This window comes from Antechinus flavipes, chromosome 4, assembly GCF_016432865.1.
Source record: "Antechinus flavipes isolate AdamAnt ecotype Samford, QLD, Australia chromosome 4, AdamAnt_v2, whole genome shotgun sequence".
NCBI classification, from domain to species: Eukaryota; Metazoa; Chordata; class Mammalia; order Dasyuromorphia; family Dasyuridae; genus Antechinus; species Antechinus flavipes.
This window is the reverse complement of record NC_067401.1, coordinates 98,556,045-98,578,254: the sequence shown is the minus strand read 5'-3', so window position 1 is coordinate 98,578,254 and position 22,210 is coordinate 98,556,045. Positions and strand designations below refer to the sequence as shown.

At 37.8% G+C, this 22,210-nt stretch overlaps 1 protein-coding gene across 1 annotated transcript in view; it reads left to right on the top strand.

Annotated features, from left to right (window-relative positions):
• Nucleotides 1-1,897: 1,897 nt before the first annotated feature.
• MAP3K21 (mitogen-activated protein kinase kinase kinase 21) overlaps nt 1,898-22,210 on the top strand; it is a 68,695-nt gene continuing 48,382 nt past the window's right edge. The window contains exon 1 of the mRNA XM_051993593.1: nt 1,898-3,074. Coding sequence (XP_051849553.1) covers nt 2,120-3,074 — 955 coding nt within the window. The 5' untranslated portion in view covers nt 1,898-2,119. The remainder of the gene's footprint in view (nt 3,075-22,210) is intronic.

Here is a 22,210-nt window from a genome sequence, read left to right as displayed (position 1 = left end):
TGTAATGCCCCCTGGTTCCTCATTCTCCCCCCCCCCACCCCCCTCCCCGTTCTGACCAGCAGATACAAACCATGGCATTACCCAAGTGTGGCTGATGCAGTTAGTATCTATTGCAATAGACTGCAGAATTTGGAGGGCTAGAATATAGAGCTGGATAAGGAAACCCCTCTTCTCTGATGATAAAACATGAGGTGGATGCCCTAGAGCTCGCTGAGCTCAGAAAATCGTGAATTTGCATATGCTCTGGTTATTTTGCTCACTGGGATCCTTCTGGATTTTGCATATATATACATATACATACACATATTTATATATGTATATATACACAAACACACACACACACACACACACACACACACACACACACACACACACACACACATATATATATATATATATATATTTTTTTTTTTTTTTTTTTTGGTTCATCATCTTGTCAAAGCAAGATGAACCTCTATTAGATACGTGTAAGTGCTAGGCCCCTTCTAAAGAGAAATGACAGATCTTTCTGCCTGAGACTAGACTATCTTCCTATATTCTTAGGAGGCTTGTGCTGCCTTTCATATGGGACATAAACCTGTGGGTTACCTATACTATTTAATAACTCAGATACAGGATTGAATGTGTACTCTTGAAACATGTATTTTGTGTTAAGAGGGGTGTTTCTGAAACAATTCTTGAACACTGAATCTCATTTTTTGTGTCCACCCATGCTTATTGATCACATATACATCAACGTGTATCACAAGGTGATCATACGAACCGCACTAGTTCCATGAGCACCACACCTTGATCACTTGTACTTGTTAATAGATGTATATCCCATTTGGTCAGTGTATACCGTATATCATGTGTCAGTCACTTTTAATCGATATGGATCGAATATATGCTCTGTGAAGATATGCCACACGCATGTACCAGTCGTAGAAAACACAATCATCACATAATCGATCCCTTATGGGTCACTGCACATCCCACGTTGATTATTTGTACAACATACTTGAATACAACAACCAGTCTAGCCTCCTTTCTTGGGCGTGGGAGTGTCTAGGGTTGGAAGAGGACAATACTGTAAAAGGCCAGAAACTCTAGTAACCCAATCACTGCCACTGTCACATAAATCCAAGTCAGTGGGTTCACAGGAGGACAGGAGGTCCTTTTCCATTCAAGCACAGGGAGAAAGGGCAAACAGGAGATTAACTGTCTGGGAGAGGGGGCGGTTCTTGGACAAAAAATGATCTGCCGTGCACTCCGTGCAGTGATTAGTAACCTTCTCAGGCTCGAAATGCTCTGGGGAGCTGAAATACTCCTGGTTGGGTGATCTGCCCTGCTCGGAACGTGATCAGCGCTGAGACAATTAATCTACAGCATTTTTATTCTGCAGGCGCTTTTTTCCCTGCTCCCTTCACTTTCCCCGAGGAAAAAGCAAAGCGAGAAATATTAAGCACTCTGGGAAGATTTCCACCTGATTCCCCGATCCTGGGTTCGGAGTTGGTGTCCTACAGAGGTCTGCACTAGACTCCTGTACTTTGCAGAAAAGTTCTCAGGGCTCCCAGCTTCCTCCTCCCACCTTCCCCGTCTCCCTCAGTCGGTCATGTGACGAGAACGCGCCAATGAGAGGAGGCGCTTGGAGAGTCCCGGGTGGCTCTAGCGGCGGTCGCTGCCGAGGCCGGAAAGTGAGCTGGGAGACAGGCCGGAGTGGACCATGGTGGTGACAGTGCCCGCGCCAGCGGCTGCTGCTGCTGCGGTGGAGGCGGCGGCGGCGGCAGCAAGGGCGGCCGAGGAAGAGCTGGGGGTCCACGCCGCTCGGGCCCGCTGCCCCCCGGGCACGTTGTGAGCCCCCTCCGCCCCCCCCCCGCCCCCCAATCCCATTGCCTGCAGCTCCCCAGCCACCTCTTTCCCTCCACGCCTCCTGCCTTCCTCAGCTCGCCGCTGGATTCCCCCGCGGCAGCGGCTGCAGTAACCAGCTCTCCCTTCGGGCCGGCGGGAAGGCCAAGCAAGAGAGGCCGGGGGGAGGGGGGGAACGATGCGCCTGCCGGGCGGCTGAGCCCGGCGTTCCCCTCTCTCCTTTCGCCTTTCTCCTTGTTGTCCTCGCCTTCTCTTTCCCTTCACGCCCAGCATGGCCTTCCCGGGCGCCGAGGGAGCGGCCGACGGGCCTGCCGGCCCTGCCCGGGAGGTGCCTGCGGCGGGCGCAGGCGGCTCGTCCTCTTCTTCCTCCGCCTCCTCCTGCTGCTCGACCTCGTCCTGGGTGGCCGGGGGCGGCCGGCTCTGGGCCGCTCTCTACGACTACGAGGCAAGCGGTGAGGACGAGCTGAGCCTGCGGCGAGGCCAGCTGGTGGAGGTGCTGTCGCAGGACGCCGCTGTGTCGGGCGATGAGGGCTGGTGGACCGGCCAGGTGCAGAGGCGCCTGGGCATCTTCCCCGCCAACTACGTGGCTCCCTGCTACCCGCCGCGGCCGCCCGAGCTAGCCCGCCCGCGGCCCCGCCAGCCCCCTCCGCCCCCGCCGCCGCCCGTGCCCCCGCCGCCGCCGCCGCCTTCTCCGCCTGTCGCCCCGCGACCCGGTTCCCCAATGCAGATCGAGTTCGAGTGGCTGGAGTTGAAGGAGCTGATCGGAGCCGGCGGCTTTGGGCAGGTTTACCGGGCCACCTGGAGCGGCCAAGAGGTGGCGGTGAAGGCGGCGCGACGGGACCCCGAGCAGGATCCCGCGGCGGCCGCCGAGAGTGTGCTTCGGGAGGCGAAGCTCTTCTCCATGCTGCGGCACCCCAACATTATCCAGCTGCTTGGCGTCTGTTTGCAGCAGCCCAATCTCTGCCTCGTCCTCGAGTTCGCCCGCGGAGGGGCCCTCAATCGGGCTCTGGCCGCCGCCGCCGCCAATGCTGCCGCCCCCTCCTCCCCGCCGACCCCGGCCGCCGGGACCCCCAAACCCTCGTGCGCTGCTTCGGGCCCGCGCCCAGCCCGCCGCATCCCTCCGCACATCTTGGTCAACTGGGCAGTGCAGATCGCTCGCGGGATGCTATACCTGCACGAGGAGGCCGTCGTGCCCATCTTGCACCGGGACCTTAAGTCCAGCAACAGTAAGTGTGGGATCCGGGGGCCGGCATTCCCGGGTGGCGCCTGCTCACCCAAAACATCTTAGGGGCAACCGGCCTGGGAGTTTCTACTCCTGGAATTAATTGAGGATTCTCTTCACCTAAGGTGCCTAGAGCCAACCAGCCTGGGAGTTGTTGCTCCTGGAATTGAGGGATCTTCCTCACTTAAGGTGCTTAGGATCTACCAGCTTGAGAGTTACTACTTCCGGAATTGGGGAGAGGGTCTGCTTAATTTAGGAATTTAAGCCTTTGAACTAAGGGGGTTTGCTTAGTTAAGTTGCTTTGGGTCCACACATCCTGCTACTACCCCTGGAATTTAGGGGCCTGCTCACCTGAAAACACTTTGAATCCTGCCAGCCTCTTGTATTTCTTGGGTCCCTAGAAACCATATTTGGACTATGTAATACATTTCCTTTGCCTTAGCTCAACAGTTCTGGGTTTCTAAGGGTACTCAGCCACTACATAGAATCTAAGCCAAGGGCTTCACAGTGGGGCAGAGATTTTTTCCAAGCACAAGGAGAAAGAGCAACCAAAAGCCTGGTTTTGTTGGAATGGGTCCTTGATATTCAAGACCCTGTTCACATATTAGTGAATGATGGAACATCAGATATATGAAGATGGGGATTGAATTTGTCACTCCCCCACCCTGCCCCATTACCTTTTATCAATTTTATTTGTACTTCTTGATAGTTATTTTTTTTCCCCTTCTATTTTGAAGGTGATTTCACAAAAGTTTCCTCTGCCTCTTTTTTTTTTTTTTTTTTTTCTTTTTTCGTTCTGTAAAAACACTTTATTAAAAGGATACCAAGTAGTTTCTTAGCTCAGGGATATTCGTGGTACCAGTAGATAAACTTTTTTTTTTTTGAGATCTAGTTCTGTGCATGGCTCATTTTTCATCAAAAAGATAAAACTAGAGGCATTATTTGTGCTGTAACTCAGTAATGCTCTTGGTAGTGGAGGATGAGAAACTTTTTTGGGGAGATATTTCTGTGCATGGGCATTTTTGTTGTCCTAAAAATTTGTCTGTATGATGAAATTCATTTATTTATAAATTATCACATATTTCCCAGTCCTGTCTAATCAAGAATAGGGGAAACAACCTAAATACAAATCTAATTAGGCATGATTGAGTAGAAAATAGAAATACTATTTGAAGTCATTTTTTTAATGGTGAAAAGTTTCATCTTTATTTTAAGAATCTTAAATTAAGCAATTTTGTTAATCATTTATCAGGACTTAACACAAAACTAGCACTAGCTTATCACAACTTCATGCCTTTCTACATTGGAAGATCTAGAATAAATATACATACATATATACTTTTTTTCTATTTAAAGTTTTGCATGAAAACTGCATGATTGGAATGTTTTTGAGAATGGTTCCACCATTCTTGGAACTAGATTTGACCTTTGAAAACTACTTTTATTATAAGGAATTACTACTGTGTTTGTTAACTTTATTTCAAGATATAATACCTTAGTAAATATTGACTGTTAGCTTCTTTGCTTGAGTTTCTCATGCAGACACCTTCAAATAATAGAATCAGAGCATCAGAATAGGAAAGGACCTTAGAGGCCATGTAATTCAGTTGCCTTTTTTTCTGTTTACAAGTGAGCTATGGGAAGTTCAAAGAGGTTAAGGGTCTTGTCTTTAGTCACACAGGTAGTCGATTTCTGGGGCAGAATTTGAACCCGAGTTTTCCTGAACCATATTTAGCACTCGAACCATAATGCCTATTCACTCTCTGAAAACACATTAATGACTGTGGCGGTATTATGAATTTGAGTTCCTGATTAAGTACCACATAAAGCATTATTTACTCATGGGGGGGGGGGGGAGAGAGAGAGAGAGAGAGAGAGAGAGAGAGAGAGAGAGAGCGAGAGAGAGAGAGAGAGAGAGAGAGTGAGAGAGAGAGAGAGAGAGAGAGAGGAGAGAGAGAGAGAGAGAGAGAGAGAGAGAGAGTGTGTGTGAGAGTGTGAGAGTGTGAGTGTGTGAAATCAGCAGTACAAATTTCACCATACTTTTTGGGAAAGAGAACCATTTAATCAGCTAGCACCTTTTAAGTGCCTACTCTGTGACAGATAATTTGGAAGGCACTGAGGATAATCACTAACAATAAGGCCTGGGAAAGGTTTCTTGCCTAAGGTTAGACTTTAACAGAAGCTAGAAGCTAGGGAGAGAGGGCTCTCCAGGCATAGGGACACATAGCTAGTGAAAATGCTAATAGGAGGTGGAATATCTTGTAGCAGGAAAAACAAGGAGGCCCTTGTGGCTGGGCCCCAGAGGTCATGGAAGAGAGGCAGGTGTAAGAAAAGGAGGAAGGGGCTAGGACATGAAGGGCTTTGAAAGCCAGAGAATTGTGCATTTGATTCTGGAGGTACTAGGGAGCCCTTGGAGTTTTATTAATTGTGGTTATGATATGTTCTGACTTGAACTTCAGGAAAAGCTCCGTAATGAAAGTTAAATGGAGGATGGATGGGAGTTGGGAGAGATTTGAGGAAGGGTGACCTACCAGAAAGCTGTTTCAATTGTCCAGGAGTGAGGGGATGAAGACCTCCACCGGAATTGTGGTAGTGTCAAAGGAGAAAAGAGGGGGTATAGGAGAGATTTTATGAAGATAAAATCGATAGACTTTGGCAGCAGATTAACTGGAGGGGGTGAGCAGGTGAAGAGTTGAGGATGACAACCAAGTTGTGAACCTGGGGGTTGGGAAGGTTGTGGCTTATCCTTAACAATAACGACGAAGTTCAGAAGAGTGGAAAGTTTTGGTGAAAGGAAATAAGTTTACTTTTTGCTTAAGATAGCTCAGGAACATACAATTTGAGATATCTAACAGGCAGTCGGAGATGCAAGACTGGAATTCAGGGATGAAATAGGAGATCTGAGAGTCATCTGCATAAAGATAGGTACTACTAAGGAAAATACTAAGTGTAATGGGATAGTAGAAAAAGAAAAGAGAGCCAGGAGTGAGGCTTGGGGGGCCTGGACTCCTCTGCTTAGGAAATACACAAATTAGCAGCATCTTAAATATCTAAAGAGAAGGGACTATCAAAAAGAAGGCAATTGTCAAGGTCAGAGACTAATCAAGAAAGATGAGGCTTGAGAAAAAGCCATTGGATCATTAGTAATTTTGAAGAGAGCAATTTGATTGAATGTTAGAAACTAGATTGCAAAGAGTTAGGAAAATGAGAGGAAAGGAAATGAAGGCTCTTCTCAAGTAGTTTACCCATAAAAGAGTAAAGTTATAGGATGACAGTGGGGAAGGAAGCTTCAAATGAATTTTCTGAGGATTAGGGAGACATGGGCATGTTTAAAGGTAGTAAGGAAGACCCAGCAGAGTGGGATCAGTGAGATAGTGGGGATGATCTAGGGACAGTCTGCTGGAGAAAACAGAATGGAATGGGATTACTTATGCATATAGCAGGGTTTATTTCAAAAAGGAGAGGGGCCAACTCTGTATATTAAGTGAGTGTAAGAAATAGTGTCACAAAACATCGGAGTGATATGAGATGAGGAATAGGAAAGAAGAGGGAACTCTTAGCAAATGTCTTCAGGTTTTTTTTCCCAGCCAGGAAAGAGACCTGCCTGGGCTTTGAGGAGGAGGTTTGGGTCAGTGGGGAAGGAAATGCTTCCCTCAGTGGGAGAACGTGGTACTGCACCTCCTGGGGAGGGAGAGGAAGACTCCCCACTCATGAGAAGCCTATGGTTGTTGTGATAGTAGTGGTGGTTGTGGTAGCAGAGGTGGAAGATGAATGTGAAGTAGTACAAAGCAGTGGTGTCAAACTCAAATAGAAATGGATTGCTAGAGCTGCATATCGACTTAGAAAATTAACATTTTTCATGTATTTTATTTTTATTTATCCTGTTAAACATTTCCCAATTATGTTTTAGTTTGGTTGGATCTGCACTTGTTGGTCATTTGTAGGAATGGCCAATAGGCATTTGTGGCCAATGGGTTTTGAGTTTGCCACCTTTGGTATAATGCATATCATCAAAGAAATATATATATAATGAAAAAAGTCAGTCATTCAGAAGATGAGCTGTCACATGTCAGAAACATTGGCTAGCCCCTATACTCTTTTGATTCCCTTGGGGTGTCAGTAGATTGAATGAACATTCTGTGACAAGCTTATGGGAGGTCATGAATAGCAGGCACAGAGAGATTATCATTTATACCATTACTGGGAATAGCCATATCAATGATATCACAGATTAATTTTGAAATTTGAATATTTCAGTATGAAAAAGGCATTTATGTGTTTAAACAGTTTGAGAGAATTGTCCTGGAAAATTACTGATATTTATTTTCAATTAAAATTCATCTTCATCCTCCACTTTATTCTTTTCTTTTCACACTGAAGGCCTATTGTTTCTTGCAGAAGATTTTTCTAATCAAAGAGATATATTAGGAACATTTGAAACATTGCTAATACTCGCTGAATCTGGACTAAATTAATGGCTATGCTTTTAAAAATGCTTCATAGTGTAGAATTACAGCTGTGAGACCTTAGAGCTCATCTGGTCCAATCCTCTCCTTTTACCCCATAAAGAAAGTGAGGCTTATAGAAGATATTACTTTTCCAAGCTCCCAAAAATCCTAAGTGGCAGGAGAATTCAAATCTAGAAATCTGACCCACATTCCCATGCTCTTTCCATTGTTTTGTGCTGTACATCTTTGTTGTAAACTTCTAATATTAACTAAAAATTGTTCTTTTCTATAAGCATTTTACAATTGGCTATCACCAAGCAAAAAATCTTTTCACAAAGGTGCATCTTGGTATTTTTAAAAGCATTGTACACTTTTCTAAATACAACCCAGCCTGTTCAGTTCCTTCTGTTCAATTCGTAGCACTATTCCTTCTTAATTCCAAATATCTACATACTATTGAATTTCTCTGTTATCTAGTCCCCAAAACATATATTGTTGAATTATTAATGAAATGCTATCTGACAGTATATCATAATCTGGGTAATAGGCTTTTCTTATCCATTAATTTTCCCTATGTGGATTATTAGACATATATAAGTAAATTGAAAATTTTATTATTGTCATCTGGATTTCTTTGAAAAAATCATGTCTCAATATACTATGTATCTCCCATTAAATTTTACCCTTTGACAAAAAGAAACACTTAAGCAAAAACAATAGGTACAGTAGCCAAATCTGACAGTTATATATTTACATATATTATTCTATCCCTTTAATACTTTATCTTTCTGTAGAGAGGAAGAGATAATGTAATATTTTCTGTATGGAAGAACAAAATGAGGCCTTTTGTGATGTGTTGGGGGGAGGTTGATGGAGTAAGCACAATATTTTCTTCAAACAGGAGTTTCTGCAGGACTTTATTTTTCAAAAAGATGTTGGAATGATCCTAGGGGAAGCCATCCATCATGACAGTGGAGAACACCATTGGGGAGTATACATCTTCCTGGTTTATGTCTTGCTTAACATTTATAGTCAGATGGTTTTTGAACAGACTTACCTCTGTGATAACTTTTATATGATTTTAACATATGCGAGAAGGAATCCAAAGTTTAAGATTGCATTTTTTTGCTTTAGAGAGTTAAATACTTTTAAGTTAACAACAATAAACAAAGTAGGACCTACTATTCTGTGTAACTTTCATGCAATTGTATGTAAATGTGTGGTATACTAAAAACAATTATTTGTGGAATTCTGCCTATTATTTTCTCGAATTTTCATCGAAGATACCATTAACAGGCATATTGATCTTTTGTATAGAGAGGTTATAAAGTTCTCATATGAATCAATGGTTATTGCTAATTTTTTCTCTCAATTGTTTTTTCTTTTCATTGGAAAAATTAATATCTATCATTTTTCAATCTTGTATCCTCCAAACCCCCATTCTTTTTAGTGATTTCCATTCTCTATGCTTGCAAGATTGTCACTACTAGAATGAATTTTATCAGTATGTAGTTTTGGTACATTCATTTTAACCATCTTTCTCATTTTCATTTCTATTGATTAGAATAACACTTTGGGGACTGAGATATTAGGTTCTACATATAGTAGTTACTTTATCAAATAGATTGTTATAAAAGAATTGACAAATTTGTTATATTGTCTATTTTCCTGCCAGTTTTGTGCCTGTTTGTTTGACCAGTTTTGAACGTCTAGGATAACATGATTTCTCTTGAATCTCTTGCTCAGTTTTTTGTAGGGTTATTTTCTCCCTTTGGACTTTAAAACGATATCATCATCTCCCTACTATTTTGCTAATTGATTAGTACTCATGCATACCTGAAAAATAGAGAAAATACTCCATAACATTATGAAGTTGGAGCTTTCTTAGCAGTGATAATGAATGAAGCATTTGATTTTATTTACTTACCTTATACCTGGGTTGTGGCACTAGATGGTGAGTGCTACTAGATTTCACTCTTGTCACCCTTACCCAAACATTGCTTGAAAGATATAACATTTAAAATTTTCAAAATAAGAACCACAAAATGTAGCGGATGATAAAATATTGCAGGCAGTAAAGATTTTTTAAAGTGCTTGCTGTGTGGCAGGCATTATTAGAATATAGGTAGAGGGGGAGGGAAGGGGAGGGAGGGAGAGAGAGAGAGAAAGAGAGAGAGAGAGAGAGAGAGAGAGAGAGGGAAGGAGGAAAAGAAGGAAGGAGGAGGGAGAGAAAGGGAGGGAGGGAGGGAAAAAGGGAAAGAGAAAGAAGAGAAGAGAAGAGAAGAGAGACATAAAACAATTTCTGGCATATAGGGGCTAACAATTTAATGGGAGAGACAAGAAGCAAATACATATGTACAAATTACAGAATAAATAGGAAATAATGTAAAGCTAGAAGGAGCTTAGAGTTAAGAGGGGTTTGGAAGGGCTTCCTGTAGATAGGATTTTAGTTGGAATATAAAGGAAACCAAGGAAAGCAGGAGGAGGAGATGAGGAAGGAGAACATTCCAGGCCTGTAGGATAGCCAGAGAAAATGCCCAGAGCCAAGAGAGGAAGTGTTTGGTTATGGAACAGCAAGGAGAACTATGTTACTGGATTACAGAGTTTGTGGTAGGGAGTAAGGTGTAAAAAGACTGGAAAGGTGGGGGCGGGAAGTCTAGGTTATGAAAGGCTTTGAACATCAAAGAGAGGATTTTGTATTTTTTATCTTAGAGGCAACAAAGAGCCACTGGATTTTATTGAGTATGGGTTATATTTGTACTTTAGGAAAATCTTTTTGATGATTGGATGGTGCATGTTTGAAGGGGAAAGAAATGTGAAGCAGGATGACTTATCAGCAAGCTGTTATAATAGTCTAGATGTGAGGGCAGTGTCAATGGACAGATGGGAATATATTTGAGAGATTTTTTTCAAAGGGAAAATTTACAGGCCTTAGCAGCAAGTCAGAAATGAAAGGAAATAGTGAGAGATAGTGAAGAGTTGAGGATGACAACTAGATTTCATGTCTAAAAGATGGGAGGAGGGTGCTGCCCTCTGTAGTAATAAGGAAGTTGGAAAGGGCAAAGGGTGAATGATCAATTTAGGTTTGTGATTAAGAACTTAAAATATTTAAAAAAGAACCTGGGATAAAATCAATAAAACCATATAATCTTATGTTGGAAGGTAATTTAAAGGGCATCTAATCCAACTCAAATGAATCAGTGTCCATCAACATCATATTCTCAAACACTTAAACAGTGCTTTGCATATTGTGGATACTTAAGAAATACGTTTTAATTCATTCCTTTATTTCATTCAAAAGTTGTTATCTACTGATTACTTGAAAATAGTGAAAGGGAAATCATTCTATGTACTAATGTAGACCTTTCAATTTTTTTCTTTCTTCTTAAAATTAATTTATTCCTTTATTTATTTAAAAGTAATTATTTAGTGATTACTTGAAAATCTTTAGTGAAAAGGAAATCACTATGTGCTAATGTAGACTACTTCCATGTTTCTATCTTCCTTTTTATATAGTTTCATGATTATGAAGGTTTCATTCTATCAAATCTCAATCTGCATTCTACAACTTTGGAACTTGTTCCTAATTCTGCCTCTGAGGCCAAATACAACAGATTTTTACCATTCTTCTATTTAATAATTCCCCAACTACTTAAACATGGCTTGTGATGTCTTTCACTTAAATTTTCTGTTCTCTGGTTCTTTCTACTGATTTACATAAATCATATTCTTGTTCTTTGCTCCAGATTATCAGATCTCTTTCTAAAATGTGGTACCTAGATTTTAAAGCATTTGTGTAACATAAAATAGTTGTGATTTTACTTTTACTTGTAAGTTTTTATTTTACAACATAGTATTTATTTTTAATAACTTTTTATCGACAGAACCCATGCCAGGGTAATTTTTTTACAACATTATCCTTACACTCACTTCTGTTCCAATTTTTCCCTTCCCTCCTTCCACCCCCTCCCCCAGATGTCAAGCAGTCCTATACATGTTAAATATGTCACAGCATATCCTAGATACAATATATGTATGCAGAACTGAACAGTTCTCTTGTTGCACAGGGAGAATTGGATTCAGAAGGTAAAAATAACCTGGGACGAAAAACAAAAATGCAAACAGTTTATATTCATTTTCCAGTGTTCTTTCTTTGGGTGTAGCTGCTTCTGTCCATCATTGATCAATTGAAACTGAGTTAGATATCTTTGTCAAAGAAATCCACTTCCATCAGAATACATCCTCATACAATATCGTTGTTGAAGTGTATAATGATCTCCTGGTTCTGCTCATTTCACTCAGCATCAGTTCATGTAAGTCTTGCCAGTCCTCTCTGTATTCATCCTGCTGGTCATTTTTTACAGAACAATAATATTCCATAACATTCATATACCACAATTTACCCAGCCATTCTCCAATTGACGGGCATCCATTCATTTTCCAGTTTGTAGCCACTACAAACAGGCCTGCCATAAACATTTCGGCACATATGAGTTCCTTTCCCTTCTTCAGTATCTCTTTGGGGTATAAGCCCAGTAGTAGCGCTGCTGGATCAAAGGGTATGCACAGTGTAATAACTTTTTGGGCATAATTCCAGATTGCTCTCCAGAATGGTTGGATTTGTTCACAACTCCACCAACAATATATCAGTGTCCCTGTTTTCCCGCATCCTCTCCAACATTAATCATTATTTTTTCCTGTCATCTTAGCCAATCTGACAGGTGTGTAGTGGTATCTCAGAATTGTCTTAATTTGCATTTCTCTGATCAATAGTTATTTGGAACACTCTTTCATATGAGTGGAAATAGTTTCAATTTCATCATCTGAAAATTGTCTGTTCATATCCTTTGACCATTTATCAATTGGAGAATGGCTTGATTTCGTATAAATTAGAGTCAATTCTCTATATATTTCGGAAATGAGGCCTTTATCAGAACCTTTAACTGTGAAGATGTTTTTCCAGTTTGTAGCTTCCCTTCTAATCTTGTTTGCATTAGTTTTGTTTGTACAAAGGCTTTTTAATTTGATGTAATCAAAATTTTCTATTTTGTGATCAATAATGGTCTCTAGTTCATCTTTGGTCACAAATTTCTTCCTCCTCCACAAGTCTGAGAGATAAACTATCCTATGTTCCTCTAAGTTATTTATAATCTCTTTCTTTATGCCTAAATCATGGACCCATTTTGATCTTATCTTGGTGTACAGTGTTAAGTGTGGGTCCATGCCTAATTTCTGCCATACTAATTTCCAGTTATCCCAGCAGTTGTTGTCAAATAATGAATTCTTATCCCCAAAATTAGGATCTTTGGGTTTGTCAAACACCAGATTGTTATAGTTGACTATTTTGTCTTGTGAACCTAACCTATTCCACTGATCAACAAATCTATTTGTTAGCCAATACCAAATGGTTGTGGTGACTGCTGCTTTATAATATAGTTTTAGATCAGGTACAGCTAGGCCACCTTCATTTGATTTTTTTTTTTTCATTAATTCCCTTGAGATTCTCGATCTTTTGTTCTTCCATATGAATTTTGTTATTTTTTCTAGATCATTAAAATATTTTCTTGGAAGTCTGATTAGTATAGTACTAAATACATAGATTAGTGTAGGAGTATTGTCATCTTCATTATATTTGCTCGGCCTATCCAATAGCATTTGATATTTTTCCAATTATTTAAGTCTGACTTTATTTGTGTGGAAAGTTTTTTGTAATTTTGCTCATATAATTCCTGACTTTCCTTTGGTAGATAGATTCCCAAATATTTTATGCTGTCGACAGTTATTTTGAATGGAATTTCTTTTTGTTTTTCTTGCTGTTGGATTTTGTTGTACGCCATAGTATTTTAAATATAAAACACCCAACAAGCATTTATTAAGCACTTACTATGTTTGGGTGAGTGTGTTAGGCTCTAAAGGCAAAAATGGAACAGTAGTTGTCCTCAGGGACATTCTATGTGACAAGACACTATGTATATATGTTTGGATCTACCCAAAATGAATGATAATTTAGTAGGAGAAGGCATTAGTAGATGGGATGGGAACTAAGAAAGGCTTCATGTAGTGATACTTGAGCTGGGTTTTGAAAAAAATGGGATTCTAAGAAGTGTAAGTCATGAGAAAGTACACTCTAGGCATGGGTTCAGTTAGTGCAATGGGATGGAGACAGGAGGCGTGTTGTATGAGAGGAAGAAAAAGACTAGTTTGGCTGGACCATAGGGAGTAAAGAGGGTAATGTTTAACAAGGTTGGAAAGACAGGTTGGGCCCAATTTGTAAGGATTATAAATAACAAATGAATTTAGATTTAAACCTAAAGACTTATGGGAGCCTCTGGAATGTATTACATTAGGGTAATGATTCAGTTAGTTCAAGCTTTAGAAAAATCATTTTAGCAGCAGAATGAATTGGAGTAGAGGAAAGAGACTTTTGAGGTAGGAGAACAATTTGGAGGCAGTAGTCAGGAGGGACTGACCTTTTTAGGATGGGCCAAGGAAATAGAGAATGGAACATAGATGTAAGTAGTTGTAACTATGTGGAGGGAAGAGTCGGGGATAACACCCAAATTATGAATTTGTGTGACTGGTGTGATAGTGGTATTATCCATAGAAATAGAGAAATTAGGGTAGACAAATGGATTTTGAAGGAAAGAGAAATGAGTTTTCTGTTTTAGATCTGTTGAATTTGAGATTCCTGAGATATCCATTTTGAAATAGACAGTTAATAACAGTGTGTGACTAGAATTCAGGAGAGTGACTAAGATTAAAAAAAATAATAATAATGGGTTTTATTTCTCCAAAATCCAATGCTTCTTTTTTTCCCTCTGATTTGCCAGCAATGTTTTACCTATTTTCTTTCATGAGTCACACCATTTGGCCAGTACACAATTCTCAAACATTTAGTCAATAAATATTTATTAGGTGATCGCTGTACCAAGTGATTGGGACACAAAGAAAGGTAGAAGACAGTCTCTACTCTCAAGGAGTTCACAGTGTATTAGAGGAAACAACATGCAGACAACTCCACAAACAGGCTAGAGAGAATATAAATCAGAAATAATAATCAGAAGGAAGGCAGTTGAATTCAGGGAATCAGGGAGAATTTCTAGTAGAAATGGTTGCTTTAAATAGGATACAATTTTATTTACAAATGTAAAAACTATGATTAAATCCAAACAGGTTTGTAGACTCTGCTATAGAACATGGGATATTACCTGGGGCTTCAAGAAGACCAGAGTTTAGAAGGTAGAGATAAAGAGGGAAATTCCATGCATTGGAAAAATCATTGAAAATGCTAGGAGATAGGAGATGGAATGTTCAGACCTGAAGCATATTGGGAAGTTAAATGTAGGATTTATTGGAATGAGAAAAGAATTATGGCAGGGAGACCAACAGACTGTGGCATTGGCCCAGCTACCAGATGATAAGGGCCCACATTAACATAAGGTAGTGTGGAATAGACTTTAGTTGTACAGAAAAGTTCTTTTTTGAAGCTGCTCTTTACCATCTCTCACTCCTAACCCTGTTCTAAGTAGTTAACCCGGTCTACAAATTATAGACCTAGGCTCTAGTCATAATAGTAATAGGAACACTTCACTTTAAACAACTGGTTAAAAACTGTAGGCCATTTGGCCTTTGAAAGATTTTGCTAGGTGAGTGAGAGCGGGAAGAGAACATTTTGATGTGTAAGAAAGAATTTTAAGTCATTCCTCTTTGGGTCCAATTGGTCTACTATACTTCTCTTTCACCTATGTTCCAGATTACAGTTTTTCATCTGTTCTAAGGAAATATTCTTTGGTTTACCTTGATGCTACCCAAACACAACTTCAATTACCTATTTAGAACTCTTTCATATATGGTAAACAACAAACAAACAAAAAAACCCTCAAACCCTTCCTTTATTATGGGGAAGAGCCAGAGAAGAGATTTTCTATTTGTAAAGATCACAGATTCTAGAAGCATTTGAATTTCACACTTCTTTTTTTTTATTTTTAAAATTTTCTTTTTTTTTTTTTTTTAATAATCTCTTGGGAATTGTTTTCATATTGTTTTGCAGAAATAAGAAAGGATATTAAAGTTTTCTTTTTGTTGAACATTGAAACTTGTTTCCTTTACTTAGTAAAATGAAAAACATAAAACTAATAGCCCTTTCAAATATAGTCTTCCTCTTATCATATATGCACTTATCCTGCCACCACCTCTACTTTGCCGTCTCCTTTTAAAAAGACTGCTTTTGATTAAGGATCACAACTTGGGTTGATTCCATCCAGCTAGAATTGTTAGCAACACAGTCTTGTGCTTTGTTCTTTTCATGACTGCTGGTGATCTGTGTGCTTTGGCAGGTTTACTTTTAACTTTGGACTGATAAGTTTGGGAGAAAGAGCATACATTCTAAATTGCTTTGGTAACTGTTTCGCTGCTGCAGTTCATTTTTAGATGTGCCCACAGAAGATTACTGGTAAAAGACCTTATTTATTGATGTTTTAAATTGAGTTTTTATTTTTAATAATTTAAGTTGTATAGCTTATTACTTATGAAGTTTTTGTTTGATTATTAAGTTAAACATTGAGTTAAAGTTTCCTGGGTTTAAACACTTTAGGAGTGGCTTCTGTTCTATAACTTATTATTTTTCTTTTTTTTTAAAGTCTTTAAAAATTTTTTTTCATTAAAGATTTTTATTTTTAAAACATATGCATGGGTAATTTTTCAACATTGACCCTTGCAAAACCTTGTGTTCCAAATTTTCCCCCCTTTCCCCTTACCCCCTCCTCAGATGGCAAGTAATCTAATATATGTTAAACATGTTAAAAAAAAAAATTTAGGTGTTAAATCCTATATATAAATCCTTATATATTTATACAATTATTGTGCTGCAGAAGAAAAATCTGATCAAAAAAGGAAAAAAGTGAGAAAGAAAACAAAATGCAAGCAAACAAGGACAAAGAGTGAGAATGCTATGTTGTGATCCACACTCAGTTCTCACAATACTCTTTTTGGGTATATATGACTCCCTACATCACAAGATCATTGGAACTGGCCTCCGTCTCATTGTTGAAAAGAGCCATGTTCATCAGAATTGATCGTTGTATAATCTTGCTGTTGTGGTATACAACGATCTTCTGGTTCTGTTCATTTCACTTAGTATCAATTCATATAAGTTTTTCCAGGCCTCTCTAAAATCATCCTGCTGGTTGTTACTTATATACCATAACTTATTCAGCCATTCTTCAGCTGATGAACATCCACTCAATTTCCAGTTTTTAGCCACTACAAAAAGGGCTGCCACAAACATTTTTGCACATGTGGGTCCCTTTCCCTCCTTTATGATCTCTTTGGGGGATAAGCCCATTAAAAACATTGCTGGATCAAAGGGTATGCACAGTTTGATATCCCCTTTGGGCATAGTTCCAAAGCTCTCCAGAATGGTTGGATCATCTTTAACTTATTATTGATCCATAGAGCAGATAACTGTAGAAGAGTTCCCTTATACTTGTATTTTAATGCCTGAATTTTTTTTTCACACTATTTAATACTTTATTTTTTCCAGTTACATGTAAAACATTTTTTCTTAACATTTTAAATCTTTGAATTCCAGATTCTATCCCTTCTTCACTCCTATCCACCCCTACATTGAAAAAGCACATATGAAGTTATGTAAAGTATTTCCCTAAAAGTTTAATTTTTGAATCTTAAAATAGCTAAGTTGTTTTAGGAAGGCAGATCTGGATTTCATAGAGAAAGCCTTTATCATGAAAACTAAGGCATACAAATATTGAACTTATTTCTATAATTCTTTAAATTCTGTTTTGGCCCATGTGTGTCACTATCTTTTAATTTCCAGAAGATTTTTCTCTTGCATGAATTAAAATAACATTTTAAATAAATATATACTAAATAAATAATTGGTAATAGCCCATTTTCCACAAGCTTTTCAATTTCATTCCACAAGCATTTCAATATTCATTTGTTCCACTAATCTTTACTAATATGACATATATATTACATGGTATATATAATATGTTTTACATATGGTCAGATATATTACATAGATGTAGACACATATATGAAGTAATATATATATTATATATTATATGTACACACAAGTGTGTATATATATATAGAGAGAGAGAGAGAGAGAGAGAGTATATATAACTTAAACATATTGTATATAGTACATACAAATGTACATTTATGGCACATTTCATATATATCTACATATGTATATATAGATATAGCTATATGTAGTGCATGTATATGTATGCATATAAATTTAAATGTATATATGTGTGGCCTTGCTAGGTGCTTCATGGAATATGGAATTATAGAAATATTTGATACCTGCCTTTGCGTTTTTTGTCATAGTAAAGAAAAAGACTTATACTCAAGTATCTAGGATAATAGTATATAATAAATACTGTGTTAATGATAAAAACTATGTTTAAGAGGCAGCCAGATGGTGTACTGGATAAAGCACAAGACTCTGGAGGGAGAAGACCTGGATTAAAATCTAAACTCAGGTGTTTAGCTGTTTCTGTCTGCTTTAGTTTCCTCAATTGTAAAACAGTGGTTTCAAGGGGGAATAATCTGGAAGGAAGACAGGATGCATTCTATATCATTGGGTAAAATTAGAAAAATTTAATCCTCTGTGTATGGAGAAATAGCATAATCACTGGACCATATGTATTAATTTAGAAATTTAAACAGCCCTAAAACAGTGATGGTTTTGGTGAATATATTTATCCTTGTGTATTGTGTTTGTTTTTCTTCAAATTATTGTTCTACATTTTTCTTAAGATTATATTAGTTAAATATTAATTTATACAAAACCAGTTTTATCTTTTTAATGAAAAAATCCTTAGCTGTTAATAAAGTGGTCTGTGATAAGTTAAAATCTTTTCATGCAACATTATGTACCTACTGCAGATTATTTGGCTTTTAAACACTGTTCCAGACTTCTAAAAGACTGAAGCTATTTAGTTTCCAGTGTTTGAAAAAGTAGGCTAAGTACGAAGTTGTTAAGGCCAATTGTTAAAGAATGAAGCTAATGAGGGTTAAAAATCTTAGCAGAAGTCAGCACAAAAGGATGGTCTAGCAGAAGTTGCTAGGTTACTAACCCAGAAGAATTTCCCATCTCTGGGAGCAAAAAACTCATTTGATTAGTTTGTACATTATAGTTTTTTGTGGGCAACTAATATTCTGTCATACTTTTTGCTTTAATGACAGGAAGTGGAAGTTTGCTACAACCTTATGTTCTTTTAGAGATTGAAACCTGGAAGGGTGCCCAATTACATTACCTGTTGTAAGGCTGGCTATTTTTTGGTTTCAGTCACATGACCCAAAAGATAAGGAATGTCAGGAATTTTCAACACATTTACAATGGAATCCAAAACAATAAGCCTTTCATACTACTCTAAAAGCATAACCTTAATTTGTTATTTTAATTTTTTAGATGAACTGGGAAAGTATAAAGTATAGTAGCACAGCTTTTGTGGAAACTTTGTATCCGGGGTAAAAGAAGGTATATTTTAAAACAATGGGTCATTCTAGGATGTTTTACAAATATGTTCATTTCTGCTTTGCTTTTGTGTTCTTTTAACAATTTTTGCTCAGGATAAAATTTGTTTTTATTGTTTAAGTATCAATGCTCATTAGTTTTTTGCATGTCTTTATTCTGATCCTTAATTTTTCCATGGTTTTCTGCTGTCTAACATTGCCAGGTCTATTCTGTGAAACTAGAAGGTGGGAAGTAATATTGCAGAGTTTGCAGTAATGCAAAATCCTCATTGGATTTTGAGGTGATGGAATAATATAGCATTTAAGAGATCATCTGGTTCGTGATCCTTGTTTTACAAGAGGAAATTGATAAAGTAAAATGACTTGACAGTACCACACTGGTATTATTCATTTTTCCTGACTCCAAATCCAGTGTCCTTTGAATTACATTATACTAATTTTAGTGCCTTATTTATTAATACTAATCCTCTATCTCAATATGCTTTTGCACTGCCTGTCTCCTCATATCTGGAATGAATATTCTTCTTTCTCATTTTACTTCCTAGTTTCCCTGACTTACTTCAACATTCAGTTCAAATCTGACCTGCACTTTCCTTTACATTATATCTTAAATATGCAGAGTTATTTGTATATTTGTTGTTGTTTAATCATTGCAGTTGTGTCTGACTCTGGGATTTTCTTGGCAAAGATGCTGGGACAGTTTGCCATTTCTTTCTCCAATTCATTTTACAGATGAGGAACGGAGGCAAACAGAGTTAAGTGACTTGTCCATGGTTATATAGGTAGTAAATATCTGAGATGGATTTGAATTTAGGTCTTTCTGATTCCAGGTCTGGCACTCTATCCACTGTTCCACCAACCTCTGTTTGCATATTATCTCCCCCATTAGAACTTAAGCTTAATGGGTAGGAACTATTTTTTTAACCTTTCTTTATCTCCTCACTGCTTAACTGTATACCTGGCACATAATCAATATTTAATAAATGCTTGTTGACTGAGAATTAAATGACATAATCGTTTGAAAAATGTAGAGTACTATGTTAAAAAAATAGTTTGGATTTAGTTTTGTTTGGTGGGGAAAGTAATTTGTGAAAGAGTAAGATTGCACATTGAATGTTGGATCGATTACCTGTGACAAATTTTTGAAAGAATAAAAGTTTAATGGAATAAGCAGATATGATAGATTGTGATCCATATCATGAGAGGAAACTCCTGAATTGATGATATCACACTTTCATTTGAGAATGTTGAATATTAACATTGAAAAAAAAGGAAAAGTGTATAATTAATAAATTGTCCAATGAATTTTAACTACCAAGACAGTTTTACTGTATTCTGTTTAATTGTGTTTTTTTAATTAGGTCACATTTAGGAATTAATTATGTGGACTCACAGGGCTAAACCTATTTCTATAGATAATTTTGTAATGAGGAATAGGGATTAAGAAAGGTGTACTTTATGTACAGATTTAAAATCCTGTGTCTTTGGAAATTATATTTGTATATAAAACTTTATTAGTAGGTTTAACAGTTACTGGAACCAGTTCTTCATTCTTTGATGGATCTATGAGTTCATCTTTTTGGTATTCCTTCCATGTATTCTCATCCTTTGTGACTCTTGTTCATGTCCTTCCATAAATATTATTTATGATATTCATTCTACTCTTTTATTTTGTGTGAGTACCAGTGGAAACACATAGCCTGTCCATCTGTTATTTCTCATCACTAATAACCAAATATTGAGTATTAATATATGTTACTGATATATGTTAATATATAACATGTGATATTAAATACAATGTTATACTAATATGCAATATAATATATACAAAGTGTTAAGTTGTGTGGAGGATACAAAGTAGACTTCTTCATGTGTTCCAGGGTCAAGGAGTTAATGTTCTAACAAAGAATCAAGATATAATCCAAAAAATAAAAATTAAAAAAGAACTAAACAATATGAGATAGATTATTCATAATTGGAAAATGAGTAGCAGACTGTTGTATGTGATCGATATTCAAAGCTAGGAAAGATCAAGATGGACTGGTGTGGTCAGGGAGCCTTTACTGGAGAAGAGGTAGTTGAACTTGAATAGGTAAGACTTATGGAAAGAAGAAGAAACAATCTCCTAAGGATGGCATGGGAAGATCTGAGTGAGGGAGTGTAGATTGTCAAGATTCTGTATTACTAGACCATCCTGGCTTGCATGGAGTGTTTGTATTGCAGGAATAGTAGGAAGTGAAATTGGAAAGTTTGGTAAGGGTCAAATTATGAAAATTCTTAGTTTTCTGACTAAAGGAAAGTGGTGAACTATTGAAGGTTTCCAAATAGGAAGTGACATAATAAAGACTATGTTTTAAGACTAATTTGGCTACTACTAGGGGAGGTGAAAGACCCAACACTAGGAAATGAGAGAGAATTGTAATTCACATGTAAAATAAGTGCCCCAACTAGGATGATGGCTATGAAAATGACCAAAGGAATGAATGTGAGATATTTTTGAGGAGCTGAAAAAATTAGATGGCTGGTTGGGAGGAAGCAAGGGGATGATTAAGACAACTTTCATATATGAGTAATTTGAAAGAATTGTGTCAGTAAGAGTAGAAGAAAATGAGAAAGGACTAGTTTCAGGAGTTAAATGCTTTCGATTGTAGATGTATTTAGTTTAAAGGGATGGTGGGGTGTATAAGTGAAAATACTTAGTAGAGATATGTCTGTAATTTCGTGAACAAGAAAAGGTTGGTTACTTAAACTTCAGAGTAATCCATAGAGCTAGTGGTTTAAAGTCACAGGAAGTAAAGGCTTTAGGAACATTTCCATTTATAGGTAAGGAAGAAATGCTGCTAAGGAGACAAGACAGATAATTATCTTTATTAATAATTTCATTAATAAAAGAAGCATAATTGTCTGTGATGTTATAAAAGATAGATAGGGATGAGGAATTTGATAAAGGAAAAGCAACAACGTCAAGATACAAAGAGAACAACTGTTCTATTAATAATACAATAAGAACTGAGATAAAGACTTTTGGACTTAAGAGTGAAAATTTAATAAGAATTGTAGTGAAGAGTATTGATTGTGAAAATTTCCTAGTAGTGAAGAAGGGTTGAACATGTATGGTTCACTCATTTGAGATGTTGACAATGAAAGCCTCCTCTCCTACTACATTCCTATCACTTCCACCTTT